General features: G+C 31.9%; 2 protein-coding genes across 2 annotated transcripts; both read left to right on the top strand.

Annotated features, from left to right (window-relative positions):
* Nucleotides 1–1177: 1177 nt before the first annotated feature.
* Nucleotides 1178–10018, top strand: LOC129322406 (L-tryptophan--pyruvate aminotransferase 1-like). The gene is made up of 6 exons (XM_054968735.1): nt 1178–1409; nt 6943–7141; nt 7236–7548; nt 8763–9055; nt 9149–9456; nt 9562–10018. The coding sequence occupies exons 1-6, from the start codon at nt 1178–1180 to the stop codon at nt 9756–9758; spliced, it is 1542 nt and encodes a 513-aa protein (XP_054824710.1). The 3' UTR covers nt 9759–10018.
* Nucleotides 10019–12998: 2980 nt separating this feature from the next.
* Nucleotides 12999–14745, top strand: LOC129321274 (L-tryptophan--pyruvate aminotransferase 1-like). Its single transcript, XM_054966993.1, has 5 exons — nt 12999–13155; nt 13241–13547; nt 13644–13933; nt 14017–14327; nt 14416–14745. Exons 1-5 carry the CDS (start codon nt 13052–13054, stop codon nt 14607–14609), a joined length of 1206 nt encoding a protein of 401 aa, XP_054822968.1. The 5' UTR covers nt 12999–13051; the 3' UTR covers nt 14610–14745.
* The last annotated feature ends 6459 nt before the right edge of the window (nt 14746–21204 follow it).

The following is a 21204-nucleotide window of genomic DNA, read 5'->3' as shown; positions in this document are numbered from 1 at the left end:
AACATTTGATGAATTATATTAGTTACTGAGATCTTTATCTTACCCCGTGGTTATATTTTACAGGTGAGGGCTCCGGTAGGGATAAGAAGAAGGAAGGAGCGTCTGAAGAGTGAAGAGCATTGTAGTATAGCTCTTTCCTTTCTCCTTTTTGGTTTTGTAATGAATATTGTCACTAAATATTACCAATTTAGGAACATGACATTATTTGGATATGACTTGTGTGAATCTTATGATAAGTATGCATATCTTGGTCCAAGAATGATGTTATGGATTAATTGTGTGCTTGGCCAAGTTGCTTACATGATATATATATATATATATATATGTCAAGTGTTTTGAGTACCAAAATTACCAATTTATTTGTGTGTTGAATTTTATCCACCCCGTTAGGTTATTGTCCAATAGGGGTTTGGTGGTCATTTTGAGTGTGATTGCTTAATTTTGTGATATGAATGGATTTTTATGTGGTGTGTGGTCTATTTGAGGTGGTCAAGGTGTCTTTGGGGCTAATGGCATTGTGTATTGTGAGTTAGATACCATTATATGTGCTTTGTTGTGAAAACAAATCATATTGGGTTTGGGTATCCCTCTTTTAAACGAGTGATTATTTGAATGTGAAACTGGTGCCATTAGCTAGAGGGCTCAAAGAACTTCGTGTCAACACTTGAATTGCTCAAAACAAATGTCGGATGGCGAAATGGCACGCTTCGAAAGTTCAAAGAAAAGTCATGACAGCAATCTGCTATCATGACAGTAGGTACGCGCTGCGGTGCATGATTGTTGCACCGTGGCCCAAGAGGCCCTCGAGGGATTCATCCCTTTGTGCCATCCACAGCAGTGGGCGCGGCTTGCGCCACAACGGATAGATTAGATTAGGGTTAGAAGGCTTATTTTAGTTTATTTCGAAGTGAAGTGATTTCCATATTTTCGTATTTGCTCTTAATCAATTTTTTACCATAGTTTGAGCTCAAACAATATTTTAAAAAGATTTTCTTGGGATCCTAATGTTTTAACTAATTATTTTCAAACTCTTGAGTTGTGATAGCTTTGGTAAAGGATTTTATTAAATCCTGATTATCACAACGATGTGTGAGTGTTATCCTGGTAATGTCAAGGCGGACATTACATAAGGGATTCTTCTTTTCTTATAAGGAAAATCTTAGGTTTTGCTGTGAAAATGGTAGAAGCTAGAAGTAGGTTTTTGGAAGGGATTGGTAGTATAATAAGGGAGTTGGTAAGTTGGATTCTTCCTTGTGATGGGTGGGTGAAGCTTAATACAAATGGAGCTTGTAGATCTATAAGGTTTCATGTTGGTTGTGGAGGAGATGTAAGGGATGAAGTTGATAACTGGATTTTTGGTTTCAGTCAGAATATTGGATTCAATAGTGCTTTTGAGGTTGAATCTGGGGGTGTGCTTATTGGTTTAGAATGGTGTAGAAGGCTGGGTTTTTAATAAGTGATGTTGGAGTTGGATTCTTTAGCTCTGGTTTTAAGGTTGGAGAGATAAGGTTAAAGATTTTTTTTTTTTTTTCAAAAAATCTGTAGGTTGAAGAAGGATGTTGGGGATGTCAGATTGTCTTTTTCTCCATGTAAAGGGAACCAACTAGTAGATGCTCTTATAAGCTGGAGTTGAGTTGCCTAAGGGGACCACTTCTTAGCATTAGGTTCCAGAAAGAGTTAGTTTAATTTTTTTGGCAGATAAATGTGGATGTCCATTTGAGAGGGGTTGTTTTTTTTTTTTGGGTTCTTTTGTGTTTTGCTGGTTAGGTTGAGGCCTTTTGTTTTTGTTTGTGTTTTGGGGCTTTGACCCTGTCTTTTACCAAAACAAAAATTCAAATTTTAATTCATCATATGAGGGAAAGAGTTTCTTATGCTAGAACCAACCCTATTGATTTAAACCATTTACTAATAGAAGGGTTACATATAGGTTTTAAGGGGACTAATTAATTCAAATTAGGTCTCAACCAATTTCAAAGTGTTAAACTCTAGGAATTTGCAAGTTCGGCTTTCAATTTTGCAATGTCGTTGTAATGGATTTGCAAATTGTGTTTCAAATTTTAACTAGAAAAACAAATTTGTTTATTTTTCAACTATATTAAATTTGGAACATAAGTTAAAATTTATCACAACGAAGTTATAAAATTAAGAAAATTTGGCAAATTCCCAAGGTTTGAAGCTTTAAAATTGATTGAGATCTAATTTAAATTAATTGGTTCATTTGTACCCTATTTATCATTCTCTCTTTTTTAAATGACCGGCAGCATGTATAAATAAATTACTGTATGTGAAGTGAAATATTCAGAAATATTAAGTAGTAACACTTTCGTGGGATTGTATATGAGGTCTGTTTTCTCTTCCTCTTGTTTTCGTGGAGTTGTTTATAAGATTCAAAAATAGTAAGCTAGATTCTTCTACTGCATGTGTAAATGGTTTGAATGGATGGGAGTAAACAAAGTACTACCTCATCGTTCCCTAGCTAGCGAATCAGGATTTTTTTGATGCGCCAAACAATGGAATCAGGATTTTTTTGATGTTTATTTAATAAATTTATTTGTTATAGTTTATATTGCTAAACTAGCAACTCATGGATATCATTGTAGTTTAAAAAAAAAAATTAAAGTAATCCATGGATCATATATACCAATCAAATTACTTTTTGTTCACTCGTATTTTAATGTAAATATTTTTTTTTCATTTTTGATCCCATTCTTAACGAACTTAAAAAGATTTTTTCCAGGGATAGTTTAAAAAATTTGTTGCTCAAAAGTCCGAAAATGTTATTCTTTCTTGTTATGTTGTTAAAAGTTTGATGCTATTCACATAGAAAATTATGTGTTCGGATCTTTATGTCTCTTGATCTCACTATATATAATATATAATATGTAATAGTTATACTATATATATAATTTTATAAAAATTAATAAAAGAAGAGGACATGGAGCATTAAAACTCTAAAACTAATAATAATAAAAAAGGACTCAATCATTTGAAAAAATAGACTTGAACCGACCACAACAGAGAAGGCAATAATATGCATATTAATTAATAAAATGCTGTTGGATTCTAATAGAACATATACTTCTTGCTCCCTCTGTTCCAAAATAATCATAGCTTTAATTGTTTATTTTTGTTTTAAGATAAGTAATTGTGACTCTCAATAGAGTTTCAAGAAAGTATCAAATTATAGATTTTTCGACTATTTTATCTTCAATAATCAAGTCGGTTTATGTGGAAGAGTATAATAGTTAATAACAGTGCTTTTCTGAAAATACCATTATATTTTTGTTAACTTGTTAGGTTATACATTAACTTTTTTTATTCTATTATACAGTATCTTTAAAAATCTAGGAATATTACCACCATTCATCTAGATTAATATGAATACCATTGTATGGGATCATTATTATCAACTATATATAGTCTCACAAATTAGTATCTTGAGAATGTTTTTAACATTTTTTATTTAATGTAATTGCATTCTGAAGACTCAAATATAAAATCCCAATGATTTGAATTTCTTGACTTCTAAAGCCAAATGCCTCGATTTTAATTATACATTATTATTTTTTTTAATCTATGTGTGTGGCACAACTCTAGAAAGATAATAATATGTCAGAATAAATATATAATCGGAGATATAGGAATATATTATAAAAGAAGTGTTGTGAATTGAATTGATGCATTAAGATGATTATATGGAAGAAGTATATAAGGAGAGTGAGGATCACATGCAGAGAGATGAGAAGCACATGCGTGAATACACAAGAATCATGAAAATTCCAGATAGTGATTGATAATAATTCAGACAAAAAGTCAAAACATGTTTGGTTTGAGGAACGCAACGTCATGTGTTTTGAGCCTCCGTTGTTTTCTTTCTCACTAACCAATGAAGCAGCATAATCCCAACGTGTTCCTCCATTCAAGTGATTTTTAATTAATTTACATTTTGTCTATCTCTATATACTAGTTTCATGAACTTCTTTATGAAATACTCTATTCGATCCTTTTCAATAGATAGAGAAGATTTTAGTTTTCTTTATCTTATTTGAAGTCATGTTATTAAATTTTTATAAAAAAATTTTTTATACCCATTAACTGTTGGCCAATGAAAAAAAATTATTAATATATATATATAATAAGGATAAAATTAAAAACATTTTTTAAATAGAATTAATGATTTTTAAAATTTTCCTTAATTTTAATAAAAAAATTAGAAGTGATTTATAAACAAAATCATGGAGGGCAAGATACTTTTTGGAAGTATCATATTTAAGAATATAAGGAATTTTGAATATTTTAATGTATAATAAGATTTTTTTAAAAATACTTTCAATTATATAATTAAGGTTTTTTAATTAAGACATATTATTAAATTAAATAAAGGTAAATATGAAAGAATGTGTAATATTAAATATGATTAACTAACTTATTAAAAATGTAAATTAGTTGCAAATGCCTCATAATTCTAAACAGATATACTTTTTGTTAATTTAATTAGGGTTTTCCCCAACTCTAGAAAATAGCGAGGGCTTCTCGGGACTTTTGGTTTTAAAGTATATTTCGCCTCTTGAAACTATATTCTTTTATTTTCCCTTAAAAACTAAGCACTTGAGACATTTATGTAAATTAAGTGCGTGTGTTTATTTTAATAGAAGGCATATAAATTTTAACTGGTTTGTATTATTAGCTACATATATGACACATAACTTAAAATATTTGACTGCTTAATTAAATTCATATCATTAGCTATAAATTCTTAAAAAAATAATCTTAGATTAACATAAACCAATCCAAATTGAACAAAACGGATTACAAAACCAAATGGGTCCAAAATTAGGGGTGTTCACGGGACGGGACGGGATTGGGACACCCCTGTCCCGTGTCCCGTCCCGAAAAAAAGATCGAGACTGAATTTTGGTCCCGTGTCCCGTCCCGTCCCGAAAGTTGTCCCATCCCGTTAAGAGTCGAGACGGATGGGGACAAGATCGGGACGTCCCGCCGTCCCGATAAATAGAATAATATCGAAAAAAGATTTGAATAATAACGTTCATTAAAATTTTAAATCATATAATTTATTAAGTTTAAAATCAAAACAATAGAAGCACATAAATAACAATAATTTAAAATCAACTATTGAATTATATTAATCACAACTACATATTATAATAACAAATATAAGTGATCTTTATGCTATAAGATTAGCAACAATAGGCAAGTCAAACACAACATCAAATCATTATTCTTTTACTTTAGTGAAGATGTACTAAGCTAATTACTCTTCTAAAAATAAGCAAGAAATATGTTATAAATAAAATTTATTAAATAGATAGATATAAAAATAAATTATATTAATATAATTAATATATTATAAAGAAAGATATCGACATGTTTACTCCATGCCATTAAAATTATCAATATAAAAAAACTTTAGTTTTAAATAAGAATTGCAAGCATTAAAATTATAATTGATATAATTAATATAAGTATAAATTATATTAACATATTTAAAATAAAAAATAATATATATAATATTCGGGACGGGACGGGACGTCCCGATGGTAATCCCGTGTCCCGTCCCGTCCCGAACCCTTTTTTTGTCCCGTCTTGTAAAGTCCCGTCCCGATTATTTTCGGGCCGGGACAAGACCCGTCCCGATATGATCGGGACGATACCGGGCCAATCGGGACGGGTCCAGACTGAACACCCCTATCCAAAATGTTGTAAAACTTATAGGGTTGGTTGGTGCAGTTTTATTTTTTTATTTTTTATCGAACCAAATCAAACCTTTAAACACCCCATTATTTGCTATTGAGATATATGATAAGTGAATATGATTTCCATGCTCTTATGAAACACATGTGAAATTATATTTTTCACAATTATATATATGTGCGTTATATATTTATTAAAAATATAACAAAAATATGAATGATTTTATTTAAACTTAATATAATCTGTCATATTTAAACCACGTAAATTTGGCAATCAAATCCTTAATTAAGATTAAGATTGACACCAAAAATCAGAAATTAAGATCCATATACACAATATTATCTAAATGTCCCATTCTATAAATTATTTTTTTTAATCCATTGACTTTTCCAACAGAATAACAATTAACAGAATTAACAAAGCATGCATGCATGGGGGGTGAATCTTCACATAAATTGTTGCACATTTTCAAATTCTATGGTTCTTATTACATTGAACTAAACGAGGTCTTATCATTCAAGTAATGAAAAGGTTAAAATTAGAAACAAATACAGGGTATAGAAGCCACGCATGGATTGCTCAAAGAAGACTAATTCAACTTTGGAAGCATGGATTCAAATCTTACCAAGAACTCAGTCATAATCAGTACATTTAACTTAGTCATATTTGACTAATAGAAATATTTCAATATTTAACATCTTCTAATTAAAAATAGATATTTTATATATAATCAAAATACATGGCAAACCTATAATTTTTACAATTTGTAAACAATAAGATGGGCAAAAGTTCAACCTTAATTCTCTAATTTTATATAAGATTTCATTTTGATTCTATCTTTTTAGTTCTCCTCCATCTCTAATATCATCAATCTCAAATAATAATTTTTTTATACCAATCATCATTATTTTAAAAAATTTAACTCAATATGTCAATGTTTAATAATATTTTATCAACATTTAAAATTTTAATATCAACATTTTTCTTAATGAAACTAATAATATTAGTATCAAAGGTCTTAAAAGAAGATTTATAAAATTAAGAGACTAAAATAAAATCTCTTAAAAAAGTTAAATATTAATTAGGTACTTCTACCAAAAACACAGTGGTTCGCGCGTTTGGATTCATGAACGCTTCACTTGGCAATTAAGTTACCTATATTTAGAGACGCGACAGCTTATATATATACACCCAAGATATCAAGCAGATCGAAGAAAAGACTACTCACAGTATATTTTTATTATATTCATCATCATCATCATGAAGAGCTTCGTCGTTGCGGACAACAATACAGGCCTTTATCACAGTACTACCACATCATCATCACTTGTGCCAAATCTTGCTTCTTCTCTTCCTCTCACTCCAACAATGGCTTCCCCTCCTCCACTAACATTTCTCCTCTCCCTAACTCCTTCATCAACCTCGACCAGTAAGATACTAATTCAGATCTCTGTGTGTGTATGTCTCTGTGTATATGTATATTTTCTGGTTCTATGGTTTGAATGTTATTGATGATGGTGCAGGGGAGATCCAGTGCTGTTTGAGGCGTTCTGGAGGAAGATGAGCGAGGAGTGTACGGTGGAGATTAAGGGCTGCGAGCTTCTGAGTTATCTGAGTGATCTGAGGAGTGTGTGTTGGTTCATGAAGCCGGAGCTCAGAGACGCCATTAAAAGGCTTCATACTTTGGTTGGCAACGCAGAGACGAACGATAGGCACATTGTGGTCGGAAATGGCTCCACGCAGCTCTTTCAGGCTGCTCTCTTCGCTCTCTCTTCTTCTTCACTCTCTTCTGATGATAACCCTATCAACGTCGTCGCTGCTGCTCCTTATTATTCGGTCGGCTTCTCTTTCTCTCTCTTCCTCTTGTCCAAATCTTTCAGTTAATTGTGGAGGTTTCTTTTTCCTCTATTATTATCTTTATGAATTATTATTGGTCCTCAGTTCATTGTATGATGAATTGATGGCTATACTGATTCCGACTGAAGATTATGTATATTTCTAGGAGTTTCTGAATAAACTAATATTACGGGTATCTTTTTGTTTCTTCGGTGCCCAAAAATGCGTACCTTTTCCCCTCATCATATTATTTAATTTGGAAATTAAATTTATAAATTTCACCAAAAAAATAAGATTTTTCTTCTTTCCAATTGTTGTAATGTGTAGAACTTGCCAAGTCTCTATTCATTCTCTACCATCCTCCTGTCCTCTCTTGTATCATTACAAGAGCCGTTAGTTCAAGGGGACGGTCTAGATCCTATTTCCGGTTGTAATTCACCCCCACATGTCCCATTGATGTGCTTTCAATTATTGGTTCATCAGTTTAGTGATCTCACCAGCCACTATCTGAGTTGAGTTTTAATACCATGCAAATTATATAATTTTATTGGACAGTTCTGTTCTATCAAATAACTCCTTAGTCCCCACACCATGTGACCATAAGCCAGAGTGTCCCATAAGCATCAACAAGACAAGAAGTAACCTTTTCTCTGAACCATCAGATTTATCTAATGGTCGGGAATTACTGACAGGAGAGGAGAGGATGGGAAAAAAAAAGGAGTGACAATGAGTTATATTTGCATGTGGTCGACGCATGCATGCACAGAACTTTCATTTGCCATATTTATAATTGCACACCACATTAATAATAAAGGATTTATTTATGTGTTAATAAATACTGATGCTGAGAGAAATTGCTCAAATCGTGGGTGACAACCGCTGAGCCGTTTCCGTTGAATTTTATAAAGTCTAGTCAAAGGCTTCTGTCTTTTTTAATTTAGCAGACAACAAAATTAACAAAAACACTACTTCACGGAGACAGTGCATAATAGGGGACATGCAACACACACTTTCACGTCGAGACACATGAACTTTCAGATTCTAGTAGTTTACACGCAAACATGGTAACATGAGAGAGAGGAGGGTCTTCAATCAATTATATGTTGCTCCTGTAGGTCAACGGTGAACCTTAAAACTCGAATACTCTCTACATCTCTCTCTCTCTCTCTCTCTCTCTCTCTCTCTTCCTGAAACATTATGTCTGTGTTGTGCAGGAGTATCCAGACCAAACAGATATTCTGCGTTCAGGTTTACACAAATGGAACGGTGATGCTGTGGAGTATGATAAGAATGAAGCATACATAGAGGTAGTGACTTCTCCGAATAACCCAGATGGTAGTATCAGAGGACCTGTTTTGAAGAAGAACAAGTGTGGAGGTGAAGGGAAGCTGATTTATGACCTTGCTTATTACTGGCCTCACTACACTCCCATTACTCACAAGGCCAAACATGACCTCATGCTCTTCACTTTCTCCAAATGTACTGGTCATGCTGGTTCTCGTATTGGGTAAGAACAATCCCCTTTTCAATTAATACACATTATTGATCAATGACGTGTTTTGTTTCTATGGTTTTTTACTATGGGTTTTCTATTGTGAAGGTGGGCTATTGTGAAGGATACAGAGATTGCGAAGAAGATGACGAAGTTTATACAGATGAGCTCCATTGGAGTGTCGAAAGAATCCCAAACTCGAGCTGCTAAGATAATTGAAGTTGTTTGTGAAAGCTATAAGAATTTCAAACTCGGGCTTAAAGAATCTGAGCTGTTCTTTGAGCACAGCAAGAGCCTTATGAAGGAAAGGTGGGAAAAGCTGAGGGAAGTCATCGAACAAAATGGTGATTTCACTTTGCCAAAGTTTCCAAGGGCATATTGCAACTTCACTAATGAATCATCTGAGACATATCCCGGTACATTTTAATTTGTTACCCACACACACACACGCATCCACCTTTTGGTTGTTCAATTTGTAGCGTTTGGTTCTGATACCTCTTGTTGGGCTTCCTTTGCCGCAGCTTTTGCATGGTTGAAGTGCAACAAGGATGATGAAGATTGTGAGAGTTATTTGGAAAAGAAATTGAAAATACTTGTTAGAGGCGGGATTCGATTTGGATCTGATCCAAGGTACGCTAGACTTAGCATGCTGGTTAGAGGTGACGACTTTGATGAATTCTTGAAGAGGCTATCAAATATCAAAGAGATAACGCATTAAATATGCAGTTAGATGGGTAGATCTAGCAAGAGGTTTATTTAATTGATGGAATTAATATCTTTGTCTTATTGTAGTTTCATGAATGTCAAGTAATAGGTTTTAATGGAGGGTTATTTAATTAGTAGGAAATGTCAAGTAGGTTTCAGAATAAAACCCACCCATCTTTTGTTAGGTGTGGTCACTTGCTAACATTGTTTAGTGAAGGTTTGCGTTGTTGCAAAGGGACTTTATTTACAATAACAATAGAGTATGTTTTTTCATTAGCTCTTATTGATATATAGGTCAGCAACTCTATATATCTTTGTGTTTTAAAAAGATTTACCTTTACATTGATAACTAGTTGCAGTGGCAGTAGACTCAAATAATTAATTAACCTGAATTATTTTGAAAGAATATGTAAATGTTGCAATTAACTAATTATTATCTTGAAGCAGTTATGCTATGTTATTTAATAATGCGTGTACGGCTTCTAATAAGATAATAGACATTCCATACAATTTAATTATTAGGATCACCAACTGAATTTCTTTCAACACTATATTGAATTTAGTTTTAATAGACCTTCCATGAAAGCAATTGAGAACCTTTTAGATAATGATGCACACAATCCTTCAAAGATTGTAAGTACTGTTACATGATGAATATGTAAATATTGTATTATATTAACAAAAACATAAACATTTAGAATTGCATAAGCCAGGTGAAGCAAGCTATTTATAGTTTTATACCCAAAATTTTGCAACACGCATGACTGTTAAAATGAATGTAGTCGTCAAAGGTATCCCCGAAGTACCAATAAGGCAGCCATTAGTAATGACAATGTCACAGAACGAAAATCCAGATTAATTTGGGTTAGTGATAATGATACCTTCAAATTTTTCAAGATACTAGTTGATCGAAGAATAAATAAAAAAGAACAAAGTATGCACAAATATTTTTATTTACTATTAGTTCACTTAATGTAATAAGAGTGAAATGAGATGCGTGATTAGAACGAAAGACTCTACATAGGTACTAAAAATAGTTTATATAGTGCAAGTGGAAGCCAGTTGTATGATCATAAGACCACGACAATCATAAAAATTTCAATCCACTATATATGGCAAACATTATAAGGAATGTCCGCCAAGAGCTCAAGGAGACATTAATTTATCAAAAATCACACAAAATATTTTTTTTCCCATCATTAACCAACTAGAAAAACAGAGGTGTATTTGTTGACACCTTATAACTGCCTTGTTTCATGGGATGGAGATCAATTTTACTATGCACACAACTTGCAAATTCAATGGAGTTTTTAAATTGCTTTTCCGTTGTTCTTAAAACATTCATCAATGTTTCTGAAATATTATCAAACATTCTTTTCAATATAATGTACACATCCAAATTATGCTGTGATTTAATATGGAATGAAATCCATCATAGCTCTTTAGCTCTTGTTTCTGATCATTCCTTGTATATAATCCAAAGAGGAACATTAAATGAGATGTGCCGTTCATTGGATTGTCCTTCAATATATTGTTCCTTCACTCTTATAAATATAAAAAGTGTATCTTTTCCCTCATTCCTTTTGTATGATATATACTAGAAATTTATTGCATTTTCACAAGCGTATACACATAATTATTATTTTAAAGTTCATCCAAAAACCTCATTATAAAGTGTGGGTATCCACTATTCATAGTTTAAGGTGAAATGGGCCTCTTAATATCATATTATCTCTTTTAACTCATAATTAAATGGGTAGAATTCTTGTGTTGGATGTTCAGTACTGGTTATGTAATTATTCAAAACAAAGTAATTAATTTATGAAAATTGATATTCTTTTTTATTAATAAGTAAATTAAAGAACCAACCTTAACATGAATGTAATCATCAAGAGAGTTTCACATAAAACTCTTCAAAATATTATTCCAATGAGAAACAAAAAAAAAGAAAATCGTTCTGTCATCATTCTCATACCTAAAGGCCCAAATGTTTCAGGCTATACAACTTATCCAAGTACCCCATCAAGTGCTATTGCCAACGCAAGGAGTCCAATATCCGGAGCACCTTTTAAAGGGCTGGAGAACCCAAAGCCCCCCTCGGGAAAAAGAAAGGAAAAAGGAAAAAAAAATTAGAGAATTTGAATTTTTGTGCAATACACAATTTGGGATATATGGGATTTAGAATATTAAAATAAGGTATTAAAAAATACATCTTTGGAAGAGTCTTTTTTTTTTTGGTTACCCATAGGTATTATCCTATTTGAGACAATCATATTTAAAGTATTGTTAAAAGTGAGTACTTTTTTTAATAAAAACTCAAACATTAATTTGCTACGAGACTCAACCTTCATTAGAGCTAACCCGTTAGTTTTATCCTCTTTAGGTTGACAATACTCTATATAACCTAACACTACCAGATAAAAGATATTTCATACAAAATCACAAGCCCATAAATTATTTGCCATCAGTACCAGCCCATGGTATAAATTACCGACGATGGAGCCCGTTGTACAAATTGTCATGGCTTGAGCCCATTGGATTTCTCCCAAAAGCTAGAACGATGAAATAAATCTTTTTTTTTTTAATATTCATATGATAGATATACATAAACCTAATTATATATATCTTCTGCGTCAATATATAATATGTATGTATGTATGTATGTATGTATGTATAAAGTATGCATGAACAATTATAATCCATGTTAACAATAAACATATCGTGCCTTCTTTAGTATAGTCTGTCTGTCCTACTCGTTCTTTTCGCATGCTTGCATGTTTTTTTTTTTTTTTTTATTAGTTTTAAGAAGGGACAACGAAGAAAAACAAGAGTGTGAGAGATCACTTGCGATGGCTAAGCCACACCACAGTCCCACTGCAAGAAACACACCATCTGCATATTTAATATAATCCAAGTGTGTTGACGAGTAAAATGGCATGAATTTTGCATTGAAGAAAACTTTAAATAAAAAAAAAATTTAGGCCGCTATATGGCCACTTTTTAATGCTGCTGATGACTTATGGTTATCTAGAGCCATATATAATTTCAATATATTTAATTATCTATAGGTCCAACTAGTCCAAGAGCCTTCAACCGATCTCGACAGTTTCAATATAGTTGGACTTCTAAATGACATTCATAGAAAGATATGCCTCATGATTCATGTGTGTTAGTCATTTATGTGTGTGTGTGCATATAAAAAGTGGCGCAATGCTCAAGTGTAATCCAAAAGCAAATCAAGGACACAGAAAGAAGAACTTAGTGACGTTGCAGACAAATTAATCAAGCATTTCTCACAGTCCAACAATGGTGGCAAATAATGTTCTTTCTGCAGCTCCTCTGAACAACGATGGCTTGTCGTCCTCTAACACCAATGCTCCTCTTCAAAACTCCTTCATCAATCTCGACCAGTAAGAAATTCGTATATGTATAACAACAATTTGTGGTTTGATTGAGATGGTGTTGGTTTGATTATTGGACATGTATTAATTGCAGGGGAGATACGGTGCTGTTCGAATCGTACTGGAGGAAGATGAGCGACGAGTGTGCGGTTGTGATAAAGGGGTGCGAGCTTCTGAGTTATGTGAGTGACAATGCCAGTGTGTGTTGGTTCATGAAGCCTGAGCTCAGAGACGTCATTAAAAGGCTTCATGCTCTGGTTGGCAACGCAGAGACGCAAGATGGCCACATTGTCATCGGAAATGGCTCTACTCAGCTCTTTCACGCTTCTCTCTTTGCTCTCTCTTCCTCTTCTAACTCTCCCAATCCTATCAACGTCGTTGCTGCTTCTCCCTATTATTCGGTCTCTCTCTCTCACACACAATCTATATATATATATATATATATATCTTTTCGAAATCGAGGTTTTTGAGGAAAATTGGAGGTTTTGAGATTGCAGGGGTATCCGGACGAGACAGACATAGTGTGCTCAAGCCTGTACAAGTGGAGTGGGGATGCAAAGGTGTACGATAAGAATGAAGAATACATAGAGATAGTGACGTCTCCGAATAACCCAGATGGTAGTCTCAGAAGACCAGTGGTGAACAAGAAGCTTGGACGTGAAGGGAAGCTGATTCATGACCTTGCTTATTACTGGCCTCACTACACTCCCATTACTCACAAGGCCAATCATGACCTTATGCTCTTCACTTTCTCAAAATGCACTGGTCACTCTGGTTCTCGCATTGGGTACGTATAAATCAGTTATCTTTATTAAATAGTGTGCACAGGTCATGGATTTTTATGATTAGCTTTGGTTTTGTGTTGTGAAGGTGGGCTATTGTGAAAGACATGGATATTGCAAAGAAGATGACGAGATATATAGTGATGAACTCCATTGGGGTGTCGAAAGAATCGCAGACTCGAGCTGCTAAAATAATGGAAGTTCTATGTGATAGCTATGATCAGAATTTCAAACTTGGGTCTAAGAATTCTGAGCTGTTCTTTGAGTACAGCAAACGCCTTATAAAAGAGAGGTGGGAGAAACTGAGGGAAGTCATCAAAGAAAATGGTGATCTCATTTTACCCAAGTTTCCGGGAGCCTATTGTAACTTCACCAAAGAATCATCTGAAACATATCCTGGTACGTACTTGATCTATTTCATCATTCGTTTGGCCGTTCAATTAACTTAAAGCATTTGATTCTAACATGTTGGCATTTCTTGCCATAGCTTTCGCGTGGTTGATGTGTAAGAAGGACGAAGACGGAGTGAGTTATCTGGAAAAGGAATTGAAAGTTCTTGCTAGAAGCGGGAATCGATTTGGATCAGGTCCAAGGTGTACTAGAATTAACATGCTGAGCCGAGGTGACGACTTTCATGAATTCTTGAAGAGACTGTCAAACATCAAAGAGATTAGTTATTAAATTTAGTCAAAAAGTGGAAAATGATTGCTATGGTGTTACGCCTCATGTTGATATATGAATGTTTTTTAAAAAAAAAAAATTATTAGAACAGTGTGTTTTTGTGTATTTCTAGCCCATCAGCCCAATATACCATGCTTGCTTAGAAACATATGTGCTTATTTTTATTTGGTAAAAATATTTTTTAGTCCTTTAACATCATATAAAATTTTAATTTGATTCTTTAATTTTATAAAATATTTTTTTAGTCTTTTAACCCTAACACTATTAGTTTTAAATGATTATTTTTTATGTCAATCATTGTTATTTTAAAAAAAATTAAACTTAACATGCCAACATTTATTAGGGATGAAACTAATGATATTAGAGTTATAAGACTAAAAAAATACTGTATAAAATTAAAGAACTAAAATGAAAACTTGTGTAAAATCAAATGACTAAATATATACTATAGTCTTTTTATTTATAAAAAGGAAACCTTTTAAATAAGTTTTCAACTTTTTCTTGATATATATATATATATATATATATTTCAATAATGTGTTTTTTTCTTACCAATATTTAACTAGGGCCAAAAAGGAAATTTAATTTGTGGTAAAAAGTAAGTGATGCCTTATAAATAAAACTGAAAAAACTCTTATCTCTTTATGTTATAAATATAATCAGAGGAAGTATAGGAATCCGATGTTCCTTATATTGGACTTGAATAAACTCTCCATTTTTACTTGAAAAGTAATTTAAAAATAAGTAAATCTTGCATTTGTACCATGTTTATAGCAGGGACCCTATAAGATCTCATGAATTTTTTGGCGATTTGATTTACTTCAGCCAAACTGAGGTATGTAAAATGTGCGTATGATAAGAATCCAAAATTTAATAAATTAACTAAGAAATGAAATCAAACAAGTTGTTTCTAACACTTCAAAAGATCGCTTTTGACACTTCAAGAGACCCTTCTCATATTCCAAGTGATCCAATCACAAGGAAAGTGTTAAAAGTGCTGAAATACGTCATTAATTTGATTTGGACTGAAAATGAAGTTGTTGCACATATTTTAAGCTTGAAGTCTTCAAAATACAACGCTTAGGCTAAGTAATATAAATATTTGGAAGGCTCATTTGGGCTTTAATAATATTGCTTTGGGCTTAAATTGCTTATTATATTTGGTTATTTGTATTTGAGTGAAAATTAGACTTATTTGGCATATTTGACTTTGGGAGAATATCTTCTAATGCCCTCAGAAAACACATAATATCAGTTAAAGCCTGAAGCATTCTAATTTTGTTTTTTTGTAGGCCTAAAAGCCTTATGTAAAATTAATTTTTTAGGTCAAATGACAAAATTATCCCTTATTGGAAAAGGAACATGATGTAAACTCTTCATCGCTGAAAGAACAACACACCTGAACTTCCTCCTTCCTCTTCACTGGAATCGATGGCTTCCCCAATACAAATAGCTCTTTCATGACCTTTTAATTTCCTAATTTATCTCTTCCTTCCTTGTTTCACTCATGCTTTTTGAGGCAGGCCCTCTCTTTAATTCTTCCCATCATATCTTGGCCTTCCTCTCCCAGCCTTCACTATTACCCCCCAACTTGCTAATTTTCTCTCTAATATTTTCAAATCTCCTTTTTGGACTCTCTGTATCAACTGTTATACTAAAACTCGTGGCATTGAGCTGGGAATCATGTGAAGTGATTGTGCAAGTGAGGGTTTGCAATTTTGGGCTGGGTCTCCAAGACATTGTAGAATCGTTTGGTAGATTTGCCGATTTTGGTTAAGTTGGCCTTGTTTGGATTTATGCTCTTGCTTTTGTGCCGTTTGGGTAATACTGATGAATTGATAGATGAACTAGTTGGGGTAGCTTTTTGTTGGTATCTTAACGGGTGTGTTGAAGTTCTTGCCTATTTATTTCAATTTTCTTCAACTGGTTATTTTATTTGGGTAGATTTGCAATTTGGGTATTGTAATTTTGACAAGCCAAACGCATAGTTTTTGTTTCAATTCATGGAGTCGATTCCAGTGAAGATAAAGGAGGAAGTTCAAGTGTGTTCTTCTTTGAGCGATGGAGAGCTTGCGGCATAGTTGTGTTTCTTTTCTAGTCAGGAACAATTTTGTCAGTTGACCTAAAAAGTTAATTTCACTTAAGGCCCTTGGACCTGTAGAAAAAATTCAAAATGCTTTGGGCTTCAACAATATTATGCGTCTTCTGAGGGCCTTAGATTTATTCCCCCTTTGACTTTTGAGTTTCCGTTGCTGAGATTTAATAAATATTTTATATTCATTACTTATTATTAGAATGTTCATTGATTATTATTAGGACAGTCTATATATATATTGTATATAAGCGTTTTATATCAATCATATACAATACTTTTTCAAGTCTTATATCCTTCTTTTCTGACTTTTTTTTATGGTCTCAGAGCATAATAAGTAAAACTTGAAAGTATAGGAATCCACAAAAGAAAAGCCTAGAGACTATGTAACTATACTATGATACCATAACCAGAACCTACAATAATCTAGAAGAAGGACAGTTCATGAAGAAGCATGAAAACATTATCATCAATAGCACAGAAAGTGGGGTAAAAGATGGCCTACCAAAACTTAACGACATAATCAACTGTGGCGTAAAAGGAGAAGGTAGAAGAGGTTTTGGAAACATATGAGAACATGTTAAAGAAGAAAATATTATTGCAGAATAAATATGATGATGCATCAAAAGTAAATTGAATGAGATTGAAGCACAAAGGGGAACAGGGATTTATTGGAGGCATCCCCGTTACAAGAGTGAAGTTGATGTATAACTTGTGATCAGAAAGTACAATCATCCAAAACTAAACAAGTAAATTGAGCAACCTAGTTCTGCCTGTAAGCAATGCAATTGGTTAAAGTAGTTAATTGGGCAACTTTCTTCGAATCAAACCCAGAGTGCTAGTCTTGCACATCCTTTTGATCAATTGCGCATCCTTGAAAAAATTTAACACTTTTTCATGTCTCTTATTCTTCTTTTATGATTTCTTTCATGGTAGCAGAACCTAGTTAATCGAGTTTTAATAGTTTGTTCTAACTAGAGCTTTGTATAGCAAAACTTTAGGCCCTTCCTCCCTCTTTATAGTTTATTTCTTTGAAAACTACTCCTGTGTTTTTCTCCTAATGATTCATTTATCTGAGAATCACTTTCGATTTTTTTTGCCCAGTGATTCAACTTTGTGATGTCTTCCTACACTTCGAGTCTTTGTTTGTTAGTGTTCAAGGGTTCAAGTGGATCACTAGACATTTGTTTAACTTTCCTAGGGTGTGTATATTCGAATTCGTTGTGGGTTCGTGGAATCCTTCCCTAGCAGTTTCATACCGGTATAATATTGTACCTTCTTTAGCTATGGTTCTATCCTTTTGTATATTTTTTTTTATTAAAAAAGCACTGCTAAAATAAAGACAAAACATTAGACAGGGTAAGCACGCCACTTAAATTTGAGTTGCGTGTTTTAATTTCCCACTTTAATTGTTTAATTTAATTCAAAATTTGCTAGCTTATAAACTAAATTACAAATTAGGTTTTACTCCATTTTTTATTACATTACATAACACCTACCATTTGAGGTTAGATCAAATTAAAATGACTTAATTTTGCCGGAGTAAGGGTTAAGGGCTTGAATTTTAAGTAAATAAAAAAGGTAGTTGCTAATTGAACCTAATCAATAATAATCAAATATGAACTGTGTTAACCAATGCCAAATCATTATATTGAAAATATTTAATACGCTTATGTATCTTTTATTTTTTGGACGTAGTGTGTAATATTTAAGAGAGAACATTGACCAGGCTCTACAAAGATAATAATTGCATGTAAGACTTAAATGATTATGAAATTTCCCGGTTCAATTACTAAAATGTGCATGGGCCTTTAAATTAAAAACAGAGATTTAATTCCAGTTGAGAACCTTGGAGCTATAGGGAAGTTTCATAATCATTTGAGTCTTACATAATTATTGTCCTTGTATGAGGCCTGATTGATATTTTTTTTTATTTCTCCCAACACTTACTTGTTTAAATGTATTTATTCATTGGGTCCATATAATGGTTCATTGGATAGGAATGCATGCTGCATGCATATGTGATAATGTATCAATATAGCAATACATCTAAAAAAGAGCATTTAGTCTGTTTAATATATTGCTTCTTCTTCTTCTTTTTTTGGCCAATGTCTAATATATTGCTTCATCACATGCAGTGGCAAAATTAAGACCTAGAGTCAGGAGTACAAAATAATTTAATTTAAAAATTAATAATTTTTTAAAAACAATGATTTAATAATTAAAAATAATAATTATATTAGGATTAGAATTATAAGTAGATTAACCATCATTTTATATTGTCTTTTACATAAAGATGCTCTTCATTTCTTATCTTAATCATTTATATCTAATAATATTTTGAGCCCAAATAATTTTTATTTAGTCCAAAGGGTGTGAAATAGTAAGAGTAGAGAGTGCAGAGTTGTAAAATTTATAAACCGTGCTTATAATTTTTTCAATGTGAGGAGGTGTACACGCACTCACCGCAGAGTAACTCCACCACGGATCACTCGCGCTGCAATTAATATATATATATATATATATATATAGACACAGACGCCAAGTCACTTTATTTATAATTATAAATATTATAACTTTTTTTTGTCGTAGAATATAACTTTTTTATTTTATCTAATTTATATTTTGTAAAACAAGTATGTCACAATCAATTTAATGTATGAATGTTGGGCAAAAAAATTGTAATGTAAGAAAATAGAGATATATATGTTTATGTATCACAAAAAATAATTATTTAAAGAGGTAGTTCAGGAGATGATAATGGCGTGGGATGTTGATAAAGTAATTAGAAATTCATTCCTCTTTGTTGTAACAAAAGCATATCTATTTAACTATAAAAGCACACGTGATACATCCTAATTATAATGTGAAGAGAGAAGATTTTTTTTTCTATTTATAAATATTACCTCCATACCAATAAAATTCTTATTTTTATGCAAATATATATTATTTTCTTTTTTGTCCTTAGTTTTAGTTTATGATGAGTGAGAAAAAGGCTATAAATTCACAAATACAAGAATTTAAGTTAATAAATACAAGAGATAAAATGGAAAATTTTTTTTTACAAATAATAAGTTGCTTATATTTTAAACCAATATTAATTGTAAGAAAATGCTTATATTTTGGATCAAAGGGAGCACATCATTAAATTTTGGATAAAAGAGCTCCTAAATTATAGGACATGGAAAAATATCAGAGACCCTAAATTTATTTATTATGCAATTTGTTCTCTCAATTAGTGAATTTATAGTACTCCACCAACTTTAAGTAGAGTATAATGTCTATTATTTTATAGCGGTGGGGCTCATTAGCTTAAACAAGTGTCATTCATTTTTACCTAACGTATGGACGAACCAATAGGCCCCACAATCATAAAGTAGCAGGTGTTTTTGTCTACTTAATGTCAAGCAAGAGATTAGTATGAATTTAAAAGTTGAGAGAATAAAATTGTACAGAATTTAAGGTCTCTAATGCTATTCGATCTATGACTTTAAAGGTATCTTGGTCTTTTATCCTTAAATTTTTACAAGATTTCTATTTTATCTTCCATTAAATATAAGTGAGAAAAATTATATGTACATTTAATAAAAAAAAGTTGAGAACTTCTTAAATTTTTAAGCAAAATTAATGAATTTTAAAGTTTTTATTTATTTTAATGAAATATATATATTAAAAGTGACTTATAAATAAGAGTAAAGAAATATTTGTATAATTATTAGGAGTTTAATTCAACTAATAATTAGGGTTGTACTGACTTAACTAAATGTCTTGAATTTGGGGCCCATAAATGCAGCATCCTTGGTGGTGGGGTTTTCATTTGAAAAGATTTCATCCCAATTTATTCTAGATTAGTTTAGATCCTTGATAAGTCCTATCAACTCAATATAAGACATGCTGATGCCAGATGTTCCATGTGAAAAAATTCATTCAAAATATCTATGTACACTCACTTTGGTCTTTAGTATAAGATAATTAAATTTATAAAATTTTTTATCCTTAATATAAAGCAAAGCTAGAATAATTATTTTGTTTTCAAATTTATCCCTTGTTTAATTTATTTATTATAGTTTGAATTCCTATACAACAATTTATTATTATGATTAATGGCAATGAAAGACAAAATTAAAAAGTCACATATCTTTTTAGCAATTTTAAGGATATAAATATAAATTTTTGATAAATATGAAATTAGTTAAGTTTATCTTATATTAAATATATTATCAAAAGAATTGTGAGTGTATATAAATCGTGAGACGTGAGTCATCAAACAAACACATGTACTTTTTACCCGCCCACTCCTCCCAACACGAATTGGTCATGCACAGTCGGCTGAGACCCATATACCATGCGCATTGACTTGATATATACTTTGCCCCATTAAAAATATAAGATATTTTAACTTAATTTTACTCTCAATAAATTAATTATGTTTTTAAATTAGTTTTATCTTTTTACATTTATCTCTGTTTAATAAGGTGTTTTATTTTAAAATAAATACAAAAT

This window comes from Prosopis cineraria, unplaced genomic scaffold (genome assembly GCF_029017545.1).
Source record: "Prosopis cineraria cultivar Desert tree isolate PC_DT_omini unplaced genomic scaffold, ASM2901754v1 PC10, whole genome shotgun sequence".
Taxonomy (NCBI): Eukaryota; Viridiplantae; Streptophyta; class Magnoliopsida; order Fabales; family Fabaceae; genus Prosopis; species Prosopis cineraria.
This window is presented reverse-complemented; position numbering and strand designations above follow the sequence as displayed.

Excerpts from the sequence above, each read along its gene's own strand:
- LOC129321274 (XM_054966993.1), top strand. The coding sequence starts at position 13,052 with ATGGTGGCAAATAATGTTCTTTCTGCAGCTCCTCTGAACAACGATGGC. Across the intron at positions 13,548-13,643 it reads CTGCTTCTCCCTATTATTCG|GGGTATCCGGACGAGACAGA; the intron begins GTCTCTCTCTCT and ends TTGAGATTGCAG. Across the intron at positions 14,328-14,415 it reads ATCATCTGAAACATATCCTG|CTTTCGCGTGGTTGATGTGT; the intron begins GTACGTACTTGA and ends TTCTTGCCATAG.
- LOC129322406 (XM_054968735.1), top strand. The coding sequence starts at position 1,178 with ATGGTAGAAGCTAGAAGTAGGTTTTTGGAAGGGATTGGTAGTATAATA. Across the intron at positions 7,549-8,762 it reads CTGCTGCTCCTTATTATTCG|GAGTATCCAGACCAAACAGA; the intron begins GTCGGCTTCTCT and ends TGTGTTGTGCAG. Across the intron at positions 9,457-9,561 it reads ATCATCTGAGACATATCCCG|CTTTTGCATGGTTGAAGTGC; the intron begins GTACATTTTAAT and ends CCTTTGCCGCAG.